Source organism: Phocoena sinus, chromosome 3, assembly GCF_008692025.1.
Source record: "Phocoena sinus isolate mPhoSin1 chromosome 3, mPhoSin1.pri, whole genome shotgun sequence".
Classification (NCBI taxonomy): Eukaryota; Metazoa; Chordata; class Mammalia; order Artiodactyla; family Phocoenidae; genus Phocoena; species Phocoena sinus.
In genome coordinates, this window is record NC_045765.1 from 123,919,344 (window position 1) to 123,937,153 (window position 17,810).

Below are 17,810 nucleotides of genomic sequence, written 5' to 3' on the forward strand. Positions count from 1 at the left end.
AAAGGAGAAGCCACAACGAGATGGTAGGAGGGGCACAATGACAGTAAAATCAAATCCCATAACCGGTGGGTGGGTGACTCACAGACTGGAGAACACTTATACCACAGAAGTCCACCCACTGGAGTGAAGGTTCTGAGCCCCACATAAGGCTTCCTACCCTGGGGGTCCGGCAACGGGAGAAGGAATTCCTAGAGAATCAGACTTTGAAGCCTAGTGGAATTTGACTGCGGGACTTCGAAAGGACTGGGGGAAACAGAGACTCCACTCTTGGAGGGCACACACAAAGTTGTGTGTGCATCGGGACCCAGGAGAAGGAGCAGTGACCCCAGGGGAGACTGAACCAGACCTACCTGCTAGTGTTGGAGGGTCTCCTGCGGAGGCGGGGGGTGGCTGTGGCTCACCGTGGGGACAAGGACACTGGCAGCAGAAGTTCTGGGAAGTACTCCTTGGTGTGAGCCCTCCCAGAGTCTGCCATTAGCCCCACCAAAGAGCCCAGGTAGGCTCCAGTGTTGGGTTGCCTCGGGCAAATCGTTTAACCTCTCTGCACCCCGCTTTCCCCCTGTCTAAAATGAGGATAACAACTCTGTCAAGTGAGTTCTGTGAGAATCAAACATAAAGCACTTAGTAACATGTAGTCAAATACATTCATTAAATAAATTTTTCTCCCCAGCCAGGGTAGAACTGTCCCCAGCACACTCCACTGTCCTTTTCCTTCGTCCTTCTGCCCCACCTACGAGGCAAAACTGTACCCAGATCAATGCTGCTGTCTGCCTGGACAAAAGGCCAGAGTAGTGAAAACTGGTGCCACCACAATGCTAAGTCTCCACGTCAGTATCACTACATGAGCAACTCACTAGTCTTCAGTCGGCTCCTTCCACCATCCCCACACCTAATAGGCTCTTCCCCAATCAGAACTGAAGGCTATGAAGGCCAGGTAAGTACTAGCAAACCTCTAAGGAGAAATTCGGGGGAAACTGAACACTAGTCAGAAAACTAATGAGTTTTTTTTTCCCTTTTGCTTGACTTCAAATTGTAGTCACAGTTATGTTATAAAAAATTGTAAATAACCTCTACCCAGCTTAACCCATCTCTAGGGCATCAGTTTGCCCACAAACTCAAGGAACTGGGATTTTATAGTTCGAAAAGAGCAGTGGGGGAGCAAAAGGAACTTCCTTAAGAAGAAAGTGAAGCTCTTAGAAGTCAGGCCGGGCAAACTCGAAAAATAGGTATCACTGTGCCTGTTTTTTAAACATGGTGCAATGGGTTGAATAACAGCCCCAAAGCCGTCCAGAGCCCCAGAACCTGTGAATATTACCCCAGAGGACAAAAGAGAATGCACGGATGTGATTAAATTAAGGATACTGAGATAGGGAAAATGTCCAGCATTATCTGGTGTGTCCCAAACATAATCATGTGTTTGAATGAGAGGGAGGCAGAGGGAGATTTGACGCTGAAGTAGGAGTTGTCACGAAAAGAAACAAGAGATCAGAATGATGTAAAAAAGGGGTTGTGGCTGGGGGAGGGATGAATGGGGAGATTGGGATTGACAATATATACGCCAATATGTATAAAATAGATAATTAATGAGGACCTGCTGTACAGCACAGGGAACTCTACGTAGTGCTCTGTGGTGACCTAAATGGGAAGGAAGTCCAAAAAAGAGGCGATATATGTATACATATGGCTGATTCTCTTGGCTGTACAGTAGAAACTAACACAACATTGTAAAGCAACTATACTCCAATTTAAAAAAAAAAACAAAAAAAGGAAGAGGTTGTGAGCCCAGGTAGCCTCCAGAAGCCCAGAAAGGTAAGGAAATGGATTCTTCTCTGGAGCCTGAAGAAGGACCCAGCCCTCCAATCCCCTGGCTTAGAGCCCAGTGAGAGTGACTGGGTTTCTGAACTGCAGAGCTGTAAGAGAATGAATTTCTGTTGTTTCAAGCCATTCGTTACAAAGTAATTTGTTAGAGCAGCAAGAAGAAACCTAATACCCAGGGGCAGTATGGAAAACCTCAAGCATTACAGGAACATTTCAAGGTGACAAGTTCGGCCTGTGTCATGAGGGAACACACTCAGATCTGGTCCTTAGGGCTTCAGCCCTGGTGAGGGGACAGCCTAATGAAGAAAAGTCATCAGGCAGCCCTGCATCAGCACAGGCCTGGTGCCTCTGGAAGGAAGCAGCCTGCTCAGAGGGGGAGTGAACTGGATTTGCTCAAAAAACAGATGCTGGGCTCCCCTGGTGGCGCAGTGGTTGAGAGTCCGCCTGCCGATGCAGGGGACACGGGTTCGTGCCCCGGTCCAAGATGATCCCACATGCTGTGGAGCGGCTGGGCCCGTGAGCCATGGCCGCTGAGCCTGCGCGTCCAGAGCCTGTGCTCCACAATGGGAGAGGCCCGCATACCGCAAAAAAAAAAAAAAAAACACCACCACAAAACAACAGATGCTTTATGTGCTCCCAGAATTAACTGACTTCTCGCATATCTCTAACTACTGGGGATCCCACAGGACCAAATTGGATGGGGTGTGTTAGGGAAAAAAAAAACCCTATATAGATCTGTTATGAGCTGACTTGTGTTCCCTCAAAATTCATATGCTGAAGTCCTAATGCCCAGGACTTCAAAACATAACCTTATTTGGAAAAAGGGTCATTGCAGATGTAATTGAAGACAAGATCTTCCTGGAATAGAGTGAACCCCTAATGCAATATAACAAGTGTCCTCATAAAACGGGGAGGTTTGGACACAGACACACATGAGAGAACATCACGTGAAGATAATGTAGATTGGAGTTACGCTGCCACAGGCTGAGGAACTACCAGAAGTGAAGAGGGAGGCCTGGAGGAGTCTTTCCCTGGCATGTTCAGAGGGAGCTTGGCCCTGCTGACACCTGGACCTCAGACACTGGCCACAAGAACTGTGAGAAAATAAATCCCTGTTGCTTGAGCCACTCCGTTTGTAGTGATGTGTTACAGTAGCCCTGGCACACTAATACAAACTCCCGAAGGAAAGAAAAAAGAAAAGGAAGGAGAGCTCCCTGATTTAACAGACAGCGCTGGCCTGATGCAGGGTAAAGAAAGAACAGGACAGAGCTGGTTAAACTGTTAAATTTCAGCTGGGCCTGTTTCCAAGGGAGGTGAGGAGAGGGGACATGGCAGGAGGAAAATGTACCTTTCCTGCTACAGAAGGACAGGCTGAAGGGGGTGTTCCTGCTGCCTGAGAGAGCCAGGCCCCAAGGCTGAAAAGAATCAGAAGCTAAGAAAAGGGAAGTTCGGGGGTCAGTGGCGTGTTCACAAGCCTCTGGGGTGCAAGTTTCAGAAGTCCTAACCTCTGCTTCTGTTCAGGAATATGAGGGTGATTCTCTAGCTCAAGCAACTGTGGGCACCAAGCAGCACCTGTGTCCAGGGAGTTACGGAGCGGCAGCCAGAGCCCTGGTGGTGTGTGCAGCTCTCCTTCCTTCTCTCTGGGCACCGGGGCCACAACTAAGAAGGCCTCGGAATCTCTCAAAGGTGAAGACGTTCGGAAAAGCTGGGACGGTGGCGACTGCAGGAAATCATTCACATCTGACTTTATTGAGAAGTTCCTTGCAAAACACCTCACTTCTGGTCACAGCACATCCACGTAAGAAACACCAGCTCCCCTGAGAAAGTGATCTTACAAATTGCAGGGAAGCTGCTTCTGCAAGTTAATCACAGGTTTACAACCATAGCTCTCAGAGGCGGAAAAGAGCAGTTTATGTTGAGAATTAGAAAAGAATTTTATCTGAGTGAAGGAAAGCTGACTTCGCAACCAGATTAGAGGCTCGTTGAAGGAGGGCTAGACCTTGATTCAGTGGAACCTCCACTGTGACACTGGGTTTTCTCCCAGGTTCCTTCAACGGTTGTGGGTGGAAACCTGGTGGGTTGTTGAGTGGATACCAGCCCCCGGCCACCGGTTATGGCCACGCCCTTCCTCAGCTTGCAAGCTCACAGGGCAGGAGGTATCTTCTTTTGTGCCTAGAACGGTCCTCACATGTTTCATGGTACTAACTGAAAGAGAAGCACGGAGCCATACCAGATTGTAATCATTAGCCCAGAGGACCATCCTTTAGAGCATCGAATACAAGGAACAACCCTTGATTGCAGTCCACTCAGGTCAGGGCTGAGGCTTCTTAACCAAAGCTTCTTTAACCCAATAATTTATGGGCTGCAGGTGAGGGAAATCAGGGACAGAGGAGTTTGGTCCAGAGGATATTTTAATATTCTGCCTTTGTTTTATGCACAGTATAATTCTCATGCCAGAGACCTCATCCTGTCCTTTGGTATTTAAAACACATTAATTCACGTCCCCTCTTCCACACACCGCACCCTCCAGGAGCTGCATTCCCAAGGTCACCACCAGCCCTCAAGTTCTGTTCCCTAGACACTCGCCACCTCTTATGGGGCTCCCTCTCATGGCTGTTTTCTTGGAAATTAATCATTTTCTCTTGAATCCCCCAGCGACTTTGACACTGCCACCACCATACCAAAATAAAACCAAACGCCACTCACCCATCTTTAGCACATGTACACTGAGGTTGCAGGAGTTCAGAAGAGTTTGCAATGTGGCAAAGCAAACACATAATTTTAAAGTGAATAGTAAAGGGGCAGGACAGGAATAAAGACGCAGAAGTAGAGAATGGACTGGAGGACACGGGGAGGGGGAAGGGTAAGCTGGGACCAAGTGAGAGAGTGGCATGGACATATAAACACTACCAAATGTAAAATAGATAGCTAGTGGGAAGCAGCCGCATAGCACAGGGAGATCAGCTCGGTGCTTTGTGACCACCTAGAGGGGTGGGATAGGGAGGGTGGGAGGAACACGCAAGAGGGAGGAGATATGGGCATATATGTTTATGTATAGCTGATTCACTTTGTTATAAAGCAGAAACTAACACACCATTGTAAAGCAATTATACTCCAACAAAGAAGTTAAAAAAATAAAATGAAGTGAATACTAAAAATCCCTGTTCTTAAAAAGACTTGCCCACTCCTCCACTGGGAAGATCTCTTGGTCCACCTCTTCCACAGGCTCCAAGTCCTGTGAAGATCCTACTTCTTCCAGTCCATACCTCCAGGCATACCTTCCTTCCTTAAGTGGCTTACAAACGTTTTCCTAAATTAAGACAATACCCTCCCTAAGATATTTTCAGATGCCAATTACTAATGACAAGTTTTGTACCCCAATACTATTCAAATCTGGTTTAAACTGGCTTGTTAGGTTTTTTTAACAAAAAAAACTTTTTCCCTATTTTTAAAAACCGATTAATGTAATTTGTTCTATTTTTTAGTTTACTGCTGCATTTGGCTCAAGTTTCTGTTTATAAATAATCCTACTCTGGTTCACCTACACCATGCATTTCTGCCTTACATCATGTTTTGACAAATTCTGACAAAGTTAGAAGAGAATACAAAGCAACCAGCTGCCTCCATTTCAAACTTATCTTATGGAGTTACATTTTATCCTTGCTAATAACAACCCACGAAAGGGGTACTTATGAAAATTAGAAACTCTTTCATTTCTACATAAAATAAAAAATTGTCACTCCCATTCGAAAGTAATTGTATTAACAGAGTGTAAGGAGAATTTATATTGAGTTAATAAATTAGTAACAAATTTATTTACTTCCAATCCAGAGTAACATCAGAGCCTATAAATGATTTTCCACATACCTGGACCCACACAGTGACCTTAAATGTATTTCATCTTGTGGTAAATTTTAAAAAGCAGAGGAGAAGAGAGGAAGTATATTTTTTATATTTTTGCTAATGGTGGACAGATTGGCAACGCTGTGTGTCCTGGGAATTCTGAAGTTTTGTTCCTTTTTTAACTCTTCCCTGCTCCCTCCCACCTCAGAGGAGACCAGGAATTCCTTGGATAGAGCACTCTAGCCATCTCCTTCAAGAATGAATTGTATCTGAGTGGAGGTTAACAGGTTTACTGAACAGAACATGGACTACGTATATTTGAATTCTTGCTCTGCCATTTCTGGCTGTATAACTTTGCATAAGTTATTTAGCCTCTTTGAGACACGATTTCCCTATTCATAGCTTGGAGTTATCAGAAAATTTATCCGAAATTTCAAAACAGGCAAAAGGGATTAATGGGTATACTTTCAGTGTAGTTTTGTATTGGCCTTTCCATTGTCTAGGGTATTTTTCTACTCTGTAGGAGCAGAGTTTAACTGGAAAATTTTTGTCCAGTAGGAACTGATGGGGTTCAGGACACACTACCCCAAAATATGGCACCTTACCCTATCGAGTATCTCAAGCTGAATGAGTTTGAGAAAACAGCAGAAGCAGGAAGCTCACTCTCACCTTTCCCTTCCTGCCTTAAACAGGTCATAAAACTCTCATGTTGAAGGTACCTCCCTGAACCAAGAGGAAGGAAGACATTCTTATCACTAGAGACAGAGAGTTAGGGGCCGAGAAATCTGCACAAACAAACCTTGTTAAACTCACTCTTACCTTCCTTGTTACTTCTTCACCATTTACTACCTCTTGCCCAAACCCGACTGTCTTGCCATTCTTCACAAATTTATTGTTTCTTTCTCTAAAAGGTATAAAAACTGCCTGGTCACTTCTTTGGGTCTTCATTCTCTTGTGAAGGATCCCACGTACACATAAAAATTAAAGTTGTATGCTTTTCTCCTGTTACTGTCTTTGTCAGTTTAATTTTCAGACCCAGCCAGGAACTAGAGTCTCTTAGAAGAGGGTCAAGGAAAACTTTTTCCTACCCTACAGGATGCAGATAATTTCTATCCAGTGTAAGGTGTAACCACTGTCCCTGGTGGACAGTACTCAATTTTGTATTTTATCTAGCAATCTTATCCTAACATTGCCTACAGAATACCTAGCTTCTCAAATGCCCTCTGAACTAGTTTTAACATCTTAATGATTCTTTCACTAATTAATGAGATAAATGAAATCTTTGATATATGTTCATTTCATATTTGCACAAGACTCATGGTTTTATCTTTGTGAAATTATGCCTTAAAAGAGGTAATCACTTCCCTCTCTTTGTGTTATGAGAGGATTCAATGAAGTGAAATTAATAATAATAATCGGTTTATATTTTATTGATTGCTTACTCTGTGCTACACATGTACTTCCATGTGCTCACCTATTTAATCCTCACCACCCTGGGAAGTCAGCATAATCCACATTTTATAGACACAACTGTGGCATAAAATGGTTAAGAAAGGTACCCAGGTCACAGAGCTAGTGTGTGTCAGAGCTGGTGTAGAAACCTTTGAAGGAAGTTATGGGACCAACGTGCCTAGTACTTGGTAGAACCCATTCTCTTCCTTTTCTATAACCTCAGCAGCACCAGGACCCAGCTGTCCTAAACACCAGGCCTGCGAAAAGAATGTGGAAGTTAAAAATTCCTTGCCAGCTGCACGCTTGCTAAAACGTCGGTAGATATCTGAGTAGGGCCACCTCCCCTCCAGCCTCTCACATCCAGACTATCCCCTCCATGGTCAGCACTGGGTCACCGCCTCCAAGGTATTACCCCATTCTCCAGAGATGCTCCTTCCTTTGAACTCTGACACCAGTCTCTAAGAAGTTGAATAGACTGATGCATACTGCTAATTATTTTAGCCAGTGTCAGGATCCCCCTTGAAATAGCCTGGTCCTTTGGGGACTGCAGGTAACTTAAAAGAAGACAAGGAGAAGTTTGGAGATTTTCTTGATGTCATGGTTCTCAGATAAGAAGTCTCACTCACAGCTCAAAAACAGGTTATTCTGAACCCAGCTCATATGAAGGAAAGGAAGACAGAAAGAAAAGGCAAAAACCCCTTTTCCCACACACAGAACACCATCTTAACCATCCATACCATAGGGAAGAAGAAACAGAAACTTACCCAAAGAGATAGAGAAATTGATTGGCCCTAATAACCTTCACTTTTATCTGAGACATAGGTTCTGGAGATCTTTCCTATCATCTCTTTGGGACCACTTGGTATCTTGAGGCCTGTTGTCCTTAAGCACTGAAGGATCCTGACTTCTCTAGATGTTTTGATAACTGGGTCCTTCCCTTTTGTTTGTCATTAAAAGACCCAAGCAAGAACCATGATTACAAGACTTCTGCATACCACCTGAGGGAGGGCAAACACTCTAAACTGGGAGAAAATAAATCCCTGTTGTTTGAGCCACTCAGTTTGTAGTGATGTGTTACAGTAGCCCTGGCACACTAATACAAACTCCCGAAGGAAAGAAAAAAGAAAAGGAAGGAGAGCTCCCTGATTTAACAGACAGCACTGGCCTGATGCAGGGTAAAGAAAGAACAGGACAGAGCTGGTTAAACTGTTAAAGTTCAGCTGGGCCTGTTTCCAAGGGAGGTGAGGAGAGGGGACATGGCAGGAGGAGAATGTACCTTTCCTGCTGCAGAAGGACAGGCTGAAGGGGGTGTTCCTGCTGCCTGAGGGGGCTAGGCTCTGGGAGCTGGGTCTGGGTCCCTGAGAACCTGCCAGATGGTCCGTGAGCCTGAAACTGTTTTCATAATAATACTAAGACATCATTTGTCTTCTTCACTGTTTTTGACATAAGCAAAAGCAATGGTGGGGGTAAAACTGCTGGCATTTTAACACAAACCAAGGCAGGGGCACGAAACTGTACCAGTGGTCATATTATTCTTCACCAGCATGCACTCACAGTTTTTTTAAAATGTCAGTTCCACTTAAAAATCTCCTTGATGAATCAGTTAAAAATAGCAATTTTATTAACTCCCAACCCTGAGTACACCTTTATAATAAGCTTTGTGTCAAAATAAGAAGTGCATATAAAGCACTTCTGCTATCATGAGGTTGTCTCAAGGAAAAGTACTTGTGTGATTGAGTTTCAAGCTGAACTAGCTTCTTTCTTCATGGAACACCATCTTTACTTTAAAGAATGACAAAGAAACTGGTTGGTGGACATTTCTCAACAACAAATCAAGTGAGCCTGTCACTTCAAGGAAAATTGACAGTATTTGTTATTAACAATAAAAATTTGAGCTCTCAAGCAAAAATTGGAATTTTGGAAAATTTGTACCCACCAGTATGACCCTGACAAATTTCAGATATATAAAGCCTTTTCTGAGGAGATGGGTAGTAATCACAATAAATAATTGTGATTTTTTTAAATATTGTGTAACAAAATGTGTCAACATTTGGAAGAGCTGCATTATTTAGTGATCTAATGTTTTCCAAATGATCAATGCATGATGCTACAAAATCCTATATGGATAAAAGAGCCATTCAAAGTGCAAGATGGACCAATGGATTTTAAGTTACAGAGGACAAAAATTCATTGACATGTTCTCATATTCTACACTGCAAGTGACCTTTAAGAAACTGTCTTGTTGACTATACTCTGAAAACTATAAGACACTGATGAAAGAAACTGAAGACAACACAAACAGATGTTTGTACCATGTTTTGGATTGGAAGAATCAATGTTGTTAAAATTAGGGCTTCCCTGGTGGCGCAGTGGATGAGAGTCCGCCTGCCGATGCAGGGGACGTGGGTTCGTGCCCCGGTCCGGGAAGATCCCACATGCCGCGGAGCGGCTGGGCCCGTGAGCCATGGCCCCTGAGCCTGCGCATCCGGAGCCTGTGCTCCGCAACGGGAGAGGCCACAGCAGTGAGAGGCCCACGTACCGAAAAAAAAAAAAAAAAAAAAAAATTAATATACTGCCCAAGGCAATCTACTGATACAATGCAATCCCCATCAAAATACCAATGGCATTTTTCACAGAACTAGGACAAATAATTTTAAAACTTGTACGGAAACACAAAGACCCTGAATAGTCAAAACAATCTTGAGAAAGAAGAACATAGCTGGAGGAATCAGGCTCCATGACTTCAGACTATACTACAAAGCTACAGTCATCAAAACAGTATGGTACTGGCACAAAAACAGACACATAGATCAATGGAACAGGATAGAAAGTCCAGAGATAAACCCATGAACTTATGGTCAAAAAAATACAATGGAGAAAAGACAGTCTCTTCAGGAAGTGGTGCTGGAAAAACTGGACAGATACATTAAAAGAATGAAATTAGAACATTCTCTAACAACATATACAAAAATAAACTCAAAATGGATTAAAGACCTAAATGTAAGACTGGATAGTATAAAACTCCTGGAGGAAAACATAGGCAGAACACTCTTTTACATAAGTCATAGCAATATTTTTTTGGATCTGTCTCCTAAGGTAAAGGAACCACAAGCAAAAATAAACAAATGGGACCTAATTAAACTTAAAAGCTTTTGCACAGCAAAGGAAACCATCAACAAAATGAAAAGACAACCTACTGAATAGGAGAAAATATTTTGCAAATGATATGACTGATAAGGGATTAATAGTCAACATATATAAATAGCTCATACAACTCAATGTCAAAAAAACAAGCAACCTGATTTAAAAATGGGCAGAAGAATTGAATAGACATTTTTCCAAAGAGGAAATGCAGACGGCCAACAGGCACATGAAAAGATACTCAACGTTGCTAATCATCAGGGAAATGCAAATCAAACCCACAATGAGATATCACCTCACAACGGTCAGAATGACTATCAACAAAAAGAACACAAATAACAAATGTCGGCAAGGATGTGGAGAAAAGGGAACTCTCATATACTGTTGGTGGGAATGTAAATTGGTGCAGCCACTGTGGAAAACAGTATGGAGGTTTCTCAATAAACTAAAAATAGAACTACCATATGACCCAGCAATTCCACTGCTGGGTATACATCAAAAAAAATCAAAAACACTAATTCAAAAAGATACATGGAAATGGGGATATATGTATAGTTGATTCACCTTGTTATATAGCAGAAACTAACACACCATTGTGAAGAATTATACTCCAATAAAGATGTTTTAAAAAAAAGATACATGCCCCCTAATGTTCATAGCAGCATTATTTACAATTGCCAAGATATGGAAACAACCTAAGTGTCCATCTACAGATGAATGGATAAAGAAGATGTGATATATACACTGGAATACTACTCAGCCATAAAAAAGAATGAAATTTTGCCATTTGCAGCAACATGGATGGATTTGAAGGGCATTATGTTAAGTGAAATAGTCAGACAGAGAAAGACAAATACTATATGATATCACTTATATGTGGAACATAAAAAATACAACAAACTAGTGAATATAACAAAAAAGAAGCAGACTCATCGATATAGAGAACAAGCTAGTAGTTACCAGTGAGGGCAGGGGCAATATAGCAATGGGAGTGGGAGGAACAAACTACTGGGTGTAAGATAGACTCAAGGATGTATTGTACAACACAAGGAATATAGCCAATATTTTGTAATAACTGTAAATGGAAAGTAACCTTTAAATATAGTTTAAAATTTTTTTTTTAATTTTTAAGTCAACTTGCAATGGTTTGCTTCATAAAATAGCAAAAGTGTGCTAAAATAACAGATAAATAAAAGGTCAGTATATTCATGTCTGCATCTGTATCTGACTGGTGAAGTAAAACACTTCATGAAGTAAAAATTTTCTGAATTTTATAAAAAAGAAATTACCTCTTGTTGAATTGTGGTTTAGTATCAAAGAAGAATATTCACAATTATCTGAAAAGACTAATGAAATATTTGTCCCTTTTCCAACTAAATATCTAGTTGAGTTCATATTTTCTTCACACACTTTGACCAACACAACAGATTACAACAGACTGAATGCAGAAGCAAACATGAAAATCCAGCTGTCCTCTTTTAAGCCAGACACTAGAGACAGTTGTAAAAATGCAAAACAATGCCACGCTTCTCACTAAATTTTTTGGTTTGGATAATGTAGTTATTTTTCATGAAACCATCTGTTATTTATGTTACTATGTATTAGGTTTATCATTGTTATTCTTAGGCAAAGAAATAAATTTTTTTTTCTTTTTTTTACAGTCCAGGTCTTTTATTTTCTTTACACCCATCATGCCATGAATTCATAGGGAATGGGCTCCAACAGTTCAGGCTCCTTTCCATTGGTTATTACAAAGTGTGCTTCTCTGGGTGGAGCAGGCTGGCGCTTCAGTTGAACCCAAGTACCGTTCTCTTTGGCTTCCTTCTTTTTCTGATCATTTTCCTTCACCTGTTTCAGGAAGCTATCTCGGCTCTTAGAGTGCTTAATATGCTCGATATGCACATTAATTCTCTTGGCAAGAATCTTGCCCTTGGGGGCTTCCCTGGTGGCACAGTGGTTGGGGGTCCGCCTGCCGATGCGGGGGATGCGGGTTCGTGCCCCGGTCCGGGAAGATCCCACATGCCACGGAGCGGCTGGGCCCGTGAGCCAGAGCCGCTGAGCCTGCGCGTCCGGAGACTGTGCTCCGCAACGGGAGAGGCCACAGCAGTGAGAGGCCCGCGTACCGGTCCATCATTGTTTACAATGATGCCAACAGCATGCTGCGTAACATTGTAGACTCTCCCAGTTTTGCCATGGTAACATTTGTGGGGCATTCCTTTTTGAACAGTGCCCATTCCCTTGATATCTACAATATCACCTTTCTCGTAGATTCGCATGTATGTGGCCAAAGGAACAACTCCATGTTTTCTAAAAGGCCTAGAGAACATGTAGCGGGTGCCCCTCCTCTTTCCTTTTGTGTTGGTCATTTTGGCCAATTACTGGAAGATGGCGATTCCGGCCCAGAAATAAATATTTTAAATGTCTGTTTGACTTTCTAATATGGTGAAGATTGATAGATAAAATAAAAGCTCAATAATATTTCATAGTGTGTATGGGACTGAGACCAAAAAGTATGAAAACTGCTGCCTAAGGTTACCAGCAGATGGCTCTCTTTAGTATGTAAAGAAGGACCTATACAGATGAGAAGACTAACACTGGCACATCCTGGAGCCTGCCTATGTGCCGGCCCTAGTCCTTAACCAAAGAATAGGAATATACCCCATATCAGCAGCCACCCTAACACAATGTCTTTATATATCTATACCATATCCTTCTCTACAGCAAAGTGTAAGCATCTTTTTGAATAAGAATCCTGACTTCTACTCGTTCATGTCCAGTAAGTACCTTACCAACAGTAAATATATTACAGACTGATTTTTACCAAGAAAACCTGTCTCGTAAGGGGTTTGTTCTCCTGAAGATGGACTCAATCAATTTGTTGTTGTACTGGCATTTACATAGCCTGGGATGGGGAAGGGGATAGATAAATCAGGAATTCGGGATTAACACACACACTACTATATATAAGACAGATAACCAACAAGGACCTACTGTATAGCACAGGGAACTCTACTCAATATTCTGTGATAACCTGTATGAGAAAAGAATCTGAAAAAGAATGAATGTATATATACGTATAACTGAATCACTTTGCCATACACCTGAAACGAACACAAAATTGTAAATCAACTATACTCCAATACAGTTTTTTTAATAAAAAAAAATTTAATTAAAAATAAAAATACATAGCCTGGGAGGAAGTGCTCTGCCTCTTTCTGGAAGGCTCATTCTCTTCAACAAAAGGGGCCGTGAGGAAAGGACAGGACTCCTGTCTAGTTATCCAGACCAAACCAACACAATTTGACTTTCTCAAGGTAGTGTTGCAACCAGACATCTCACATCCTGCCAGCGATATTTGCCAGTCATAACACTCTGAAACAAATTAACTAATGCATAGCAAATAGGAGGCAGTTGAGTTTAACAACCTGAGGTTTGTAGAGGACTTCAACCTTTTCAAACCACCTACAGCTCTCACTGACTTCTTACAACACTGCTATGAGGTAGGGTGACCACTATTACTTTATTAACCAAAGAGCAAACAGGCAAGGAGAGATGGAATCACCCACCCACACCCACACAACAGCTTGGATGGGGCACATCAGTGCTGGAAGCTGGGGCTCCCAACCCCCAGCAGGTGCTCTTTCCAGCCCCCTGAGGGAGCTCTGATCCTTGCTGCCCTTTTGATTTTGAAAGCGGCAAGGAGAAGGCCAGCAGCCATGTTTGCTCTCACATTCTTGTTTCCTGTGTGCTCTGCTCTAATTCTTTTTTTTTTTTTTTTTCGGTATGCGGGCCTCTCACTGTTGTGGCCTCTCCTGTTGTGGAGCACAGGCTCCGAACGTGCAGGCTCAGCGGCCATGGCTCACGGGCCCAGCCGCTCAGCGGCATGTGGGATCTTCCTGGACCGGGGCACGAACCCGTGTCCCCTGCATCGGCAGGCGGACTTTCAACCACTGTGCCACCAGGGAAGCCCTCTGCTCTAATTCTTTGATTCGGAAGCAAAAGTACTTCTTTTTTTAAGTAAATTTCATCTCTCCCTGGCATATTTTCATCTTTAAAAATGTCTCATATGTCACTGAGATTCCTTATTGACACCCCAATAAATCACAACTCAAAACCAGCTGGTCGGAAAAAAGCCAATCTGGCTCTGTGGTGTAGTGATGTAACTACCAGCCCTCTCTCTTATGTCTTGCCTAGTAATACACATCAAAGTGCTGAAGTTGTAACATATAGACACATATATATTCTGGCAGTACATGTTCCCATATTTTCCAGATGATTACATACAGATCAAGTATAGAGAGCACTTTCCAAAAATAATTTGCCATTAGAAAAGATATAGGAGCTAAAGACCAAAACACCCCAGAACTTCAGGGTTTCCTGCTTCATGTCACTCGTTGTTTCAGGTGTCTGGAATAATAATTTGGGTCTAGAACACTAGTAGTTCAGAACACACGTGGGAAGCCATGTGAGGTTCTATGGAATAAGACAGGGGTATTTATATGCAGGCTCACATGTTTTTGCTTCCAGGCTATAACTACACGGGGTATCTTCTTAGGAGGCCACAGACAGTCTGGATGCACATTTTCAAAGACATCATGGATCCCAAGCAGGGTCAGTTTTGTACTCAGATCTGACAGGCCACTCTTGTGTAATCAAGTTATGACTATTTTCCTAGTGATCTTCTCACCTCCACCCACTTCCAAGTCATGGACACCAAAGCATGCAGAGTGCACTCACCTGAGACCAGCTCCCATTCCAGAACTCAGGTCTTCCAAAGACTCACATCTACTGAGGTCCTCCGAGAGTTGTGGCGCTTTCATTTCATGAATATTAGTAAAAAACAAGGAATGCTAGACTTGAGGCAGGGCTGTTTCTTTAAATCCCAAGGTGATCAGTTTGTAGTGATCAATGGAGAGGTCCCTTCTCCTCTCCACCCCTTATTTCTGTCCCCTGCTCTTAGTTTTCTCTTCTGACAATGCCTCAGGTTCTTCAGACAAGGGCCTTCATCGCAGCCAAGGCACATGCAGCCCCTGAGCTTGCTTTCCTGTTACTGACTCCCAATTCTGGGATGATGGGATGGGCCTTGGTGGGCGACACCCTAATTACAAGCTGATTATAACACTTTCCAGCTGCTGATACAGAGGCCTGCTTGTCAACTCCTCTTAAAGTTTTCCCAGAGGCTTTCAGATGTTTGTGATGCTGAACTTTGCCAAAATATGATTTGTGTGTTCCGAGACGGAGGCTTTTCAAGTCAGAGAGACCTAGGTTCAAATCCCAACTTTCCTATACCCCATATCTAGCCCTTGAGCAAGGTACTTAACTCCTCTGAACCTCAGCTTTCTCATCTGTAAATGGGAGACAAAAATAGCCATTTGTGAAAATTAAAGGAGGTAATTTCCCAGAACAAGGTTTAGCAGATAAATGTGGTTCTTTTGCCTTCTATACTCTTACAAAATGTAAGGAGAGAAAATCAAGTGAGTTAATACAGAAGAGCAATAGCTCTTTCTAATTCTGTCTCTAATCCTTCTGCTGTGAACTATCCACTTTATATTCACAGATCCAGCAGAAGCTATTACATATGGGCTTACAGCCTCAAGACTTATAGCCCCAGCTACACCCCCTTTCTTGGTGAGGGGAGGATGTTGACAAAAGTCTAGAAAGATTAGCTCTCCCAACCACAGGTTAAACCACTGGCTGGTAAACTGCCTACAGATTGGAATCAGCTGGAAAGCTATGGAAAAACAGCAAAGTGTTTCCCACCCTCAGAGATTCTGATTGAATTGGCCTAGGGTGAGGCCTGGGTCTCTGTATTTTTAAAGGCTCCACACATGATTCAAGTATTCAAAGAACTGACAGCCAGTGGGTTCTGATTGAAAAGCATAAGGATTATCCCAGAGGGAACTTTGACTTGATTCATGACATTAAGATGTTTGTTTCCCTGGAGCCGGCAATAACCCCAGCCAGCAATTGTTCCAGGGAATCTTGCTCCAGTCACTTGTTCAAATTTAGAATTTTAAATTCAGCCCCAAAGCCTCAACTACCTCTGATCTTGTGTCAAGCAAATACAGCCTCCCCGCTGTGGGTGGCAGGCTGAGAAGGGGATGCGCCTTGCTGTTTTTTTTCTGTTATTCAGTCCACCATCACCAACTGGTTAAACTCTAAAACATTCAAGCAAAGAAGAAAGCATCTTTTACACGCCTCTCTCCTCAAGTGAGAATTAGGTTGCATTAAAAAAGTGTAAAGAATCTCCAGTTTTATTCTCTAGACTTGTACACAGAGATCCAAGCCAGGGGGTGGGGGAGAAAGGGGGCAAAGGGAGATTGGAGTGAGGACAGGGACAGCTAAAGGAACAAGAGCCTATTAGGGGAAGAGTTTTCAGACAGCTGTGTTCTATAGTTTATGTCACTAGAACCCGGGCTGAACCACAACCATCTAGGCAAGAAGTGAGGAACTCCAGTTGGGGGAATGTCCTGGCTTCTTGCAGACTTTCCACGAGGGACCCTAGTTATATGAAAACAGTTGGTGGCTGTGACTTCTAGGGTGTGCTGCCACCTTCTGGAGAAGTCATTTATTTATCCCACATCACTCCTTAGTAGAGCATGTATCACAACCCAACTTACAGATGGGGAAACTGAGCCTCTGAGAGGCAACTCACTCGGCCTCAAACAAGGTCAAGCTCAAATCCACGTCTTCCAAGTTCAGTGTCTTTTCCAGGACCCCACACATGATTAAGATGATGCTTCTTTCCTGAAAGCACAAACCTCATTCACAGTAGGATCACAGTAAAAGTACATTTAAATGGCTGCTCTGAAATCACAGTAGAAGGCTGGCCCAGCATCCTTGGCTAGATTTGCAGGGTCTGGCTGAGTTCTCTGAGCAGTGGACAGCCTAGCTAATCCGACTGAGCCTTAATGAACTTGCTTCCTACCTCAGTGGAAAATATTTTTTGTTTCTCAGTCAATAGAGACTTGCTGCATGGGCTTCTTTCTCCTCCAGGCACAGCCTAAATCTCTTACCATCAGACTCAAACCTCTACAGCTGGGTCTGGCAGCATCCAGGTCCCTCTTTCACAAGTTTATCCTTTTTTTCTCTCTCATCTGGCCTGCAACAGCGCCCTGCTTCCGAAGATAACTGGGCAAGGTCCTGGGAGTGCTGTCTCATTCCAGCAGAGATGGGAAATGCACCCAGCTCTCTCCACACCGCCCCTCAGGTGTTAGACTGACAGTTGAGAAGGTCTCAGCAGAACCAGCCAGGCCCAAGGAGCCTTCACTGAAGTCACAGAGTCAGTCATGAGTACTGAGCACTCACCGGCATTGATGGGAAGAGTCAAGGTAGAAGACGCCATCATACCACCACCAACGCCTGCGCCTCCACAAGTTAATAACCAAATGCGGTAGGAGGGAGGGTTGAGACCAGCAGTTCTTGGCCCTCACTGTGCCTCACAATCACTGGACCCCACCTTGAGGTGCTGATTCAATTCATCTGGGATGGGACTCAGCCGTCAGCACGTGACTACAGATACCAGGTGGTTCTAATGTGAAGCCAGGCTTCAGATC

At 43.2% G+C, this 17,810-nt stretch overlaps 1 protein-coding gene and 1 long non-coding RNA gene across 2 annotated transcripts in view; one reads left to right on the plus strand and one right to left on the minus strand.

Annotated features, from left to right (window-relative positions):
* Window positions 1–12,652, plus strand: part of LOC116751633 — a 30,817-nt gene extending 18,165 nt beyond the window's left edge. Inside the window, exon 3 of the long non-coding RNA XR_004349308.1 lies at window positions 12,545–12,652. This is a non-coding gene — a long non-coding RNA (uncharacterized LOC116751633). The remainder of the gene's footprint in view (window positions 1–12,544) is intronic.
* LOC116751632 (60S ribosomal protein L21-like) lies at window positions 11,918–12,649 on the minus strand. Its single transcript, XM_032627799.1, has 2 exons — window positions 12,378–12,649; window positions 11,918–12,183 (listed from the first exon to the last, which is right to left on the minus strand). Exons 1-2 carry the CDS (start codon window positions 12,618–12,620, stop codon window positions 11,944–11,946), a joined length of 483 nt encoding a protein of 160 aa, XP_032483690.1. The 5' UTR covers window positions 12,621–12,649; the 3' UTR covers window positions 11,918–11,943.
* Window positions 12,653–17,810: the final 5,158 nt, after the last annotated feature.

What these genes read in the sequence shown, in the direction of transcription:
- LOC116751632 (XM_032627799.1), bottom strand. Translation starts at nt 12,620, where the DNA reads ATGACCAACACAAAAGGAAAGAGGAGGGGCACCCGCTACATGTTCTCT. An exon ending in TTGTAAACAATGATGGACCG is followed by an intron (nt 12,184 to 12,377) that starts GTACGCGGGCCT and finishes GAAGCCCCCAAG; the next exon opens with GGCAAGATTCTTGCCAAGAG.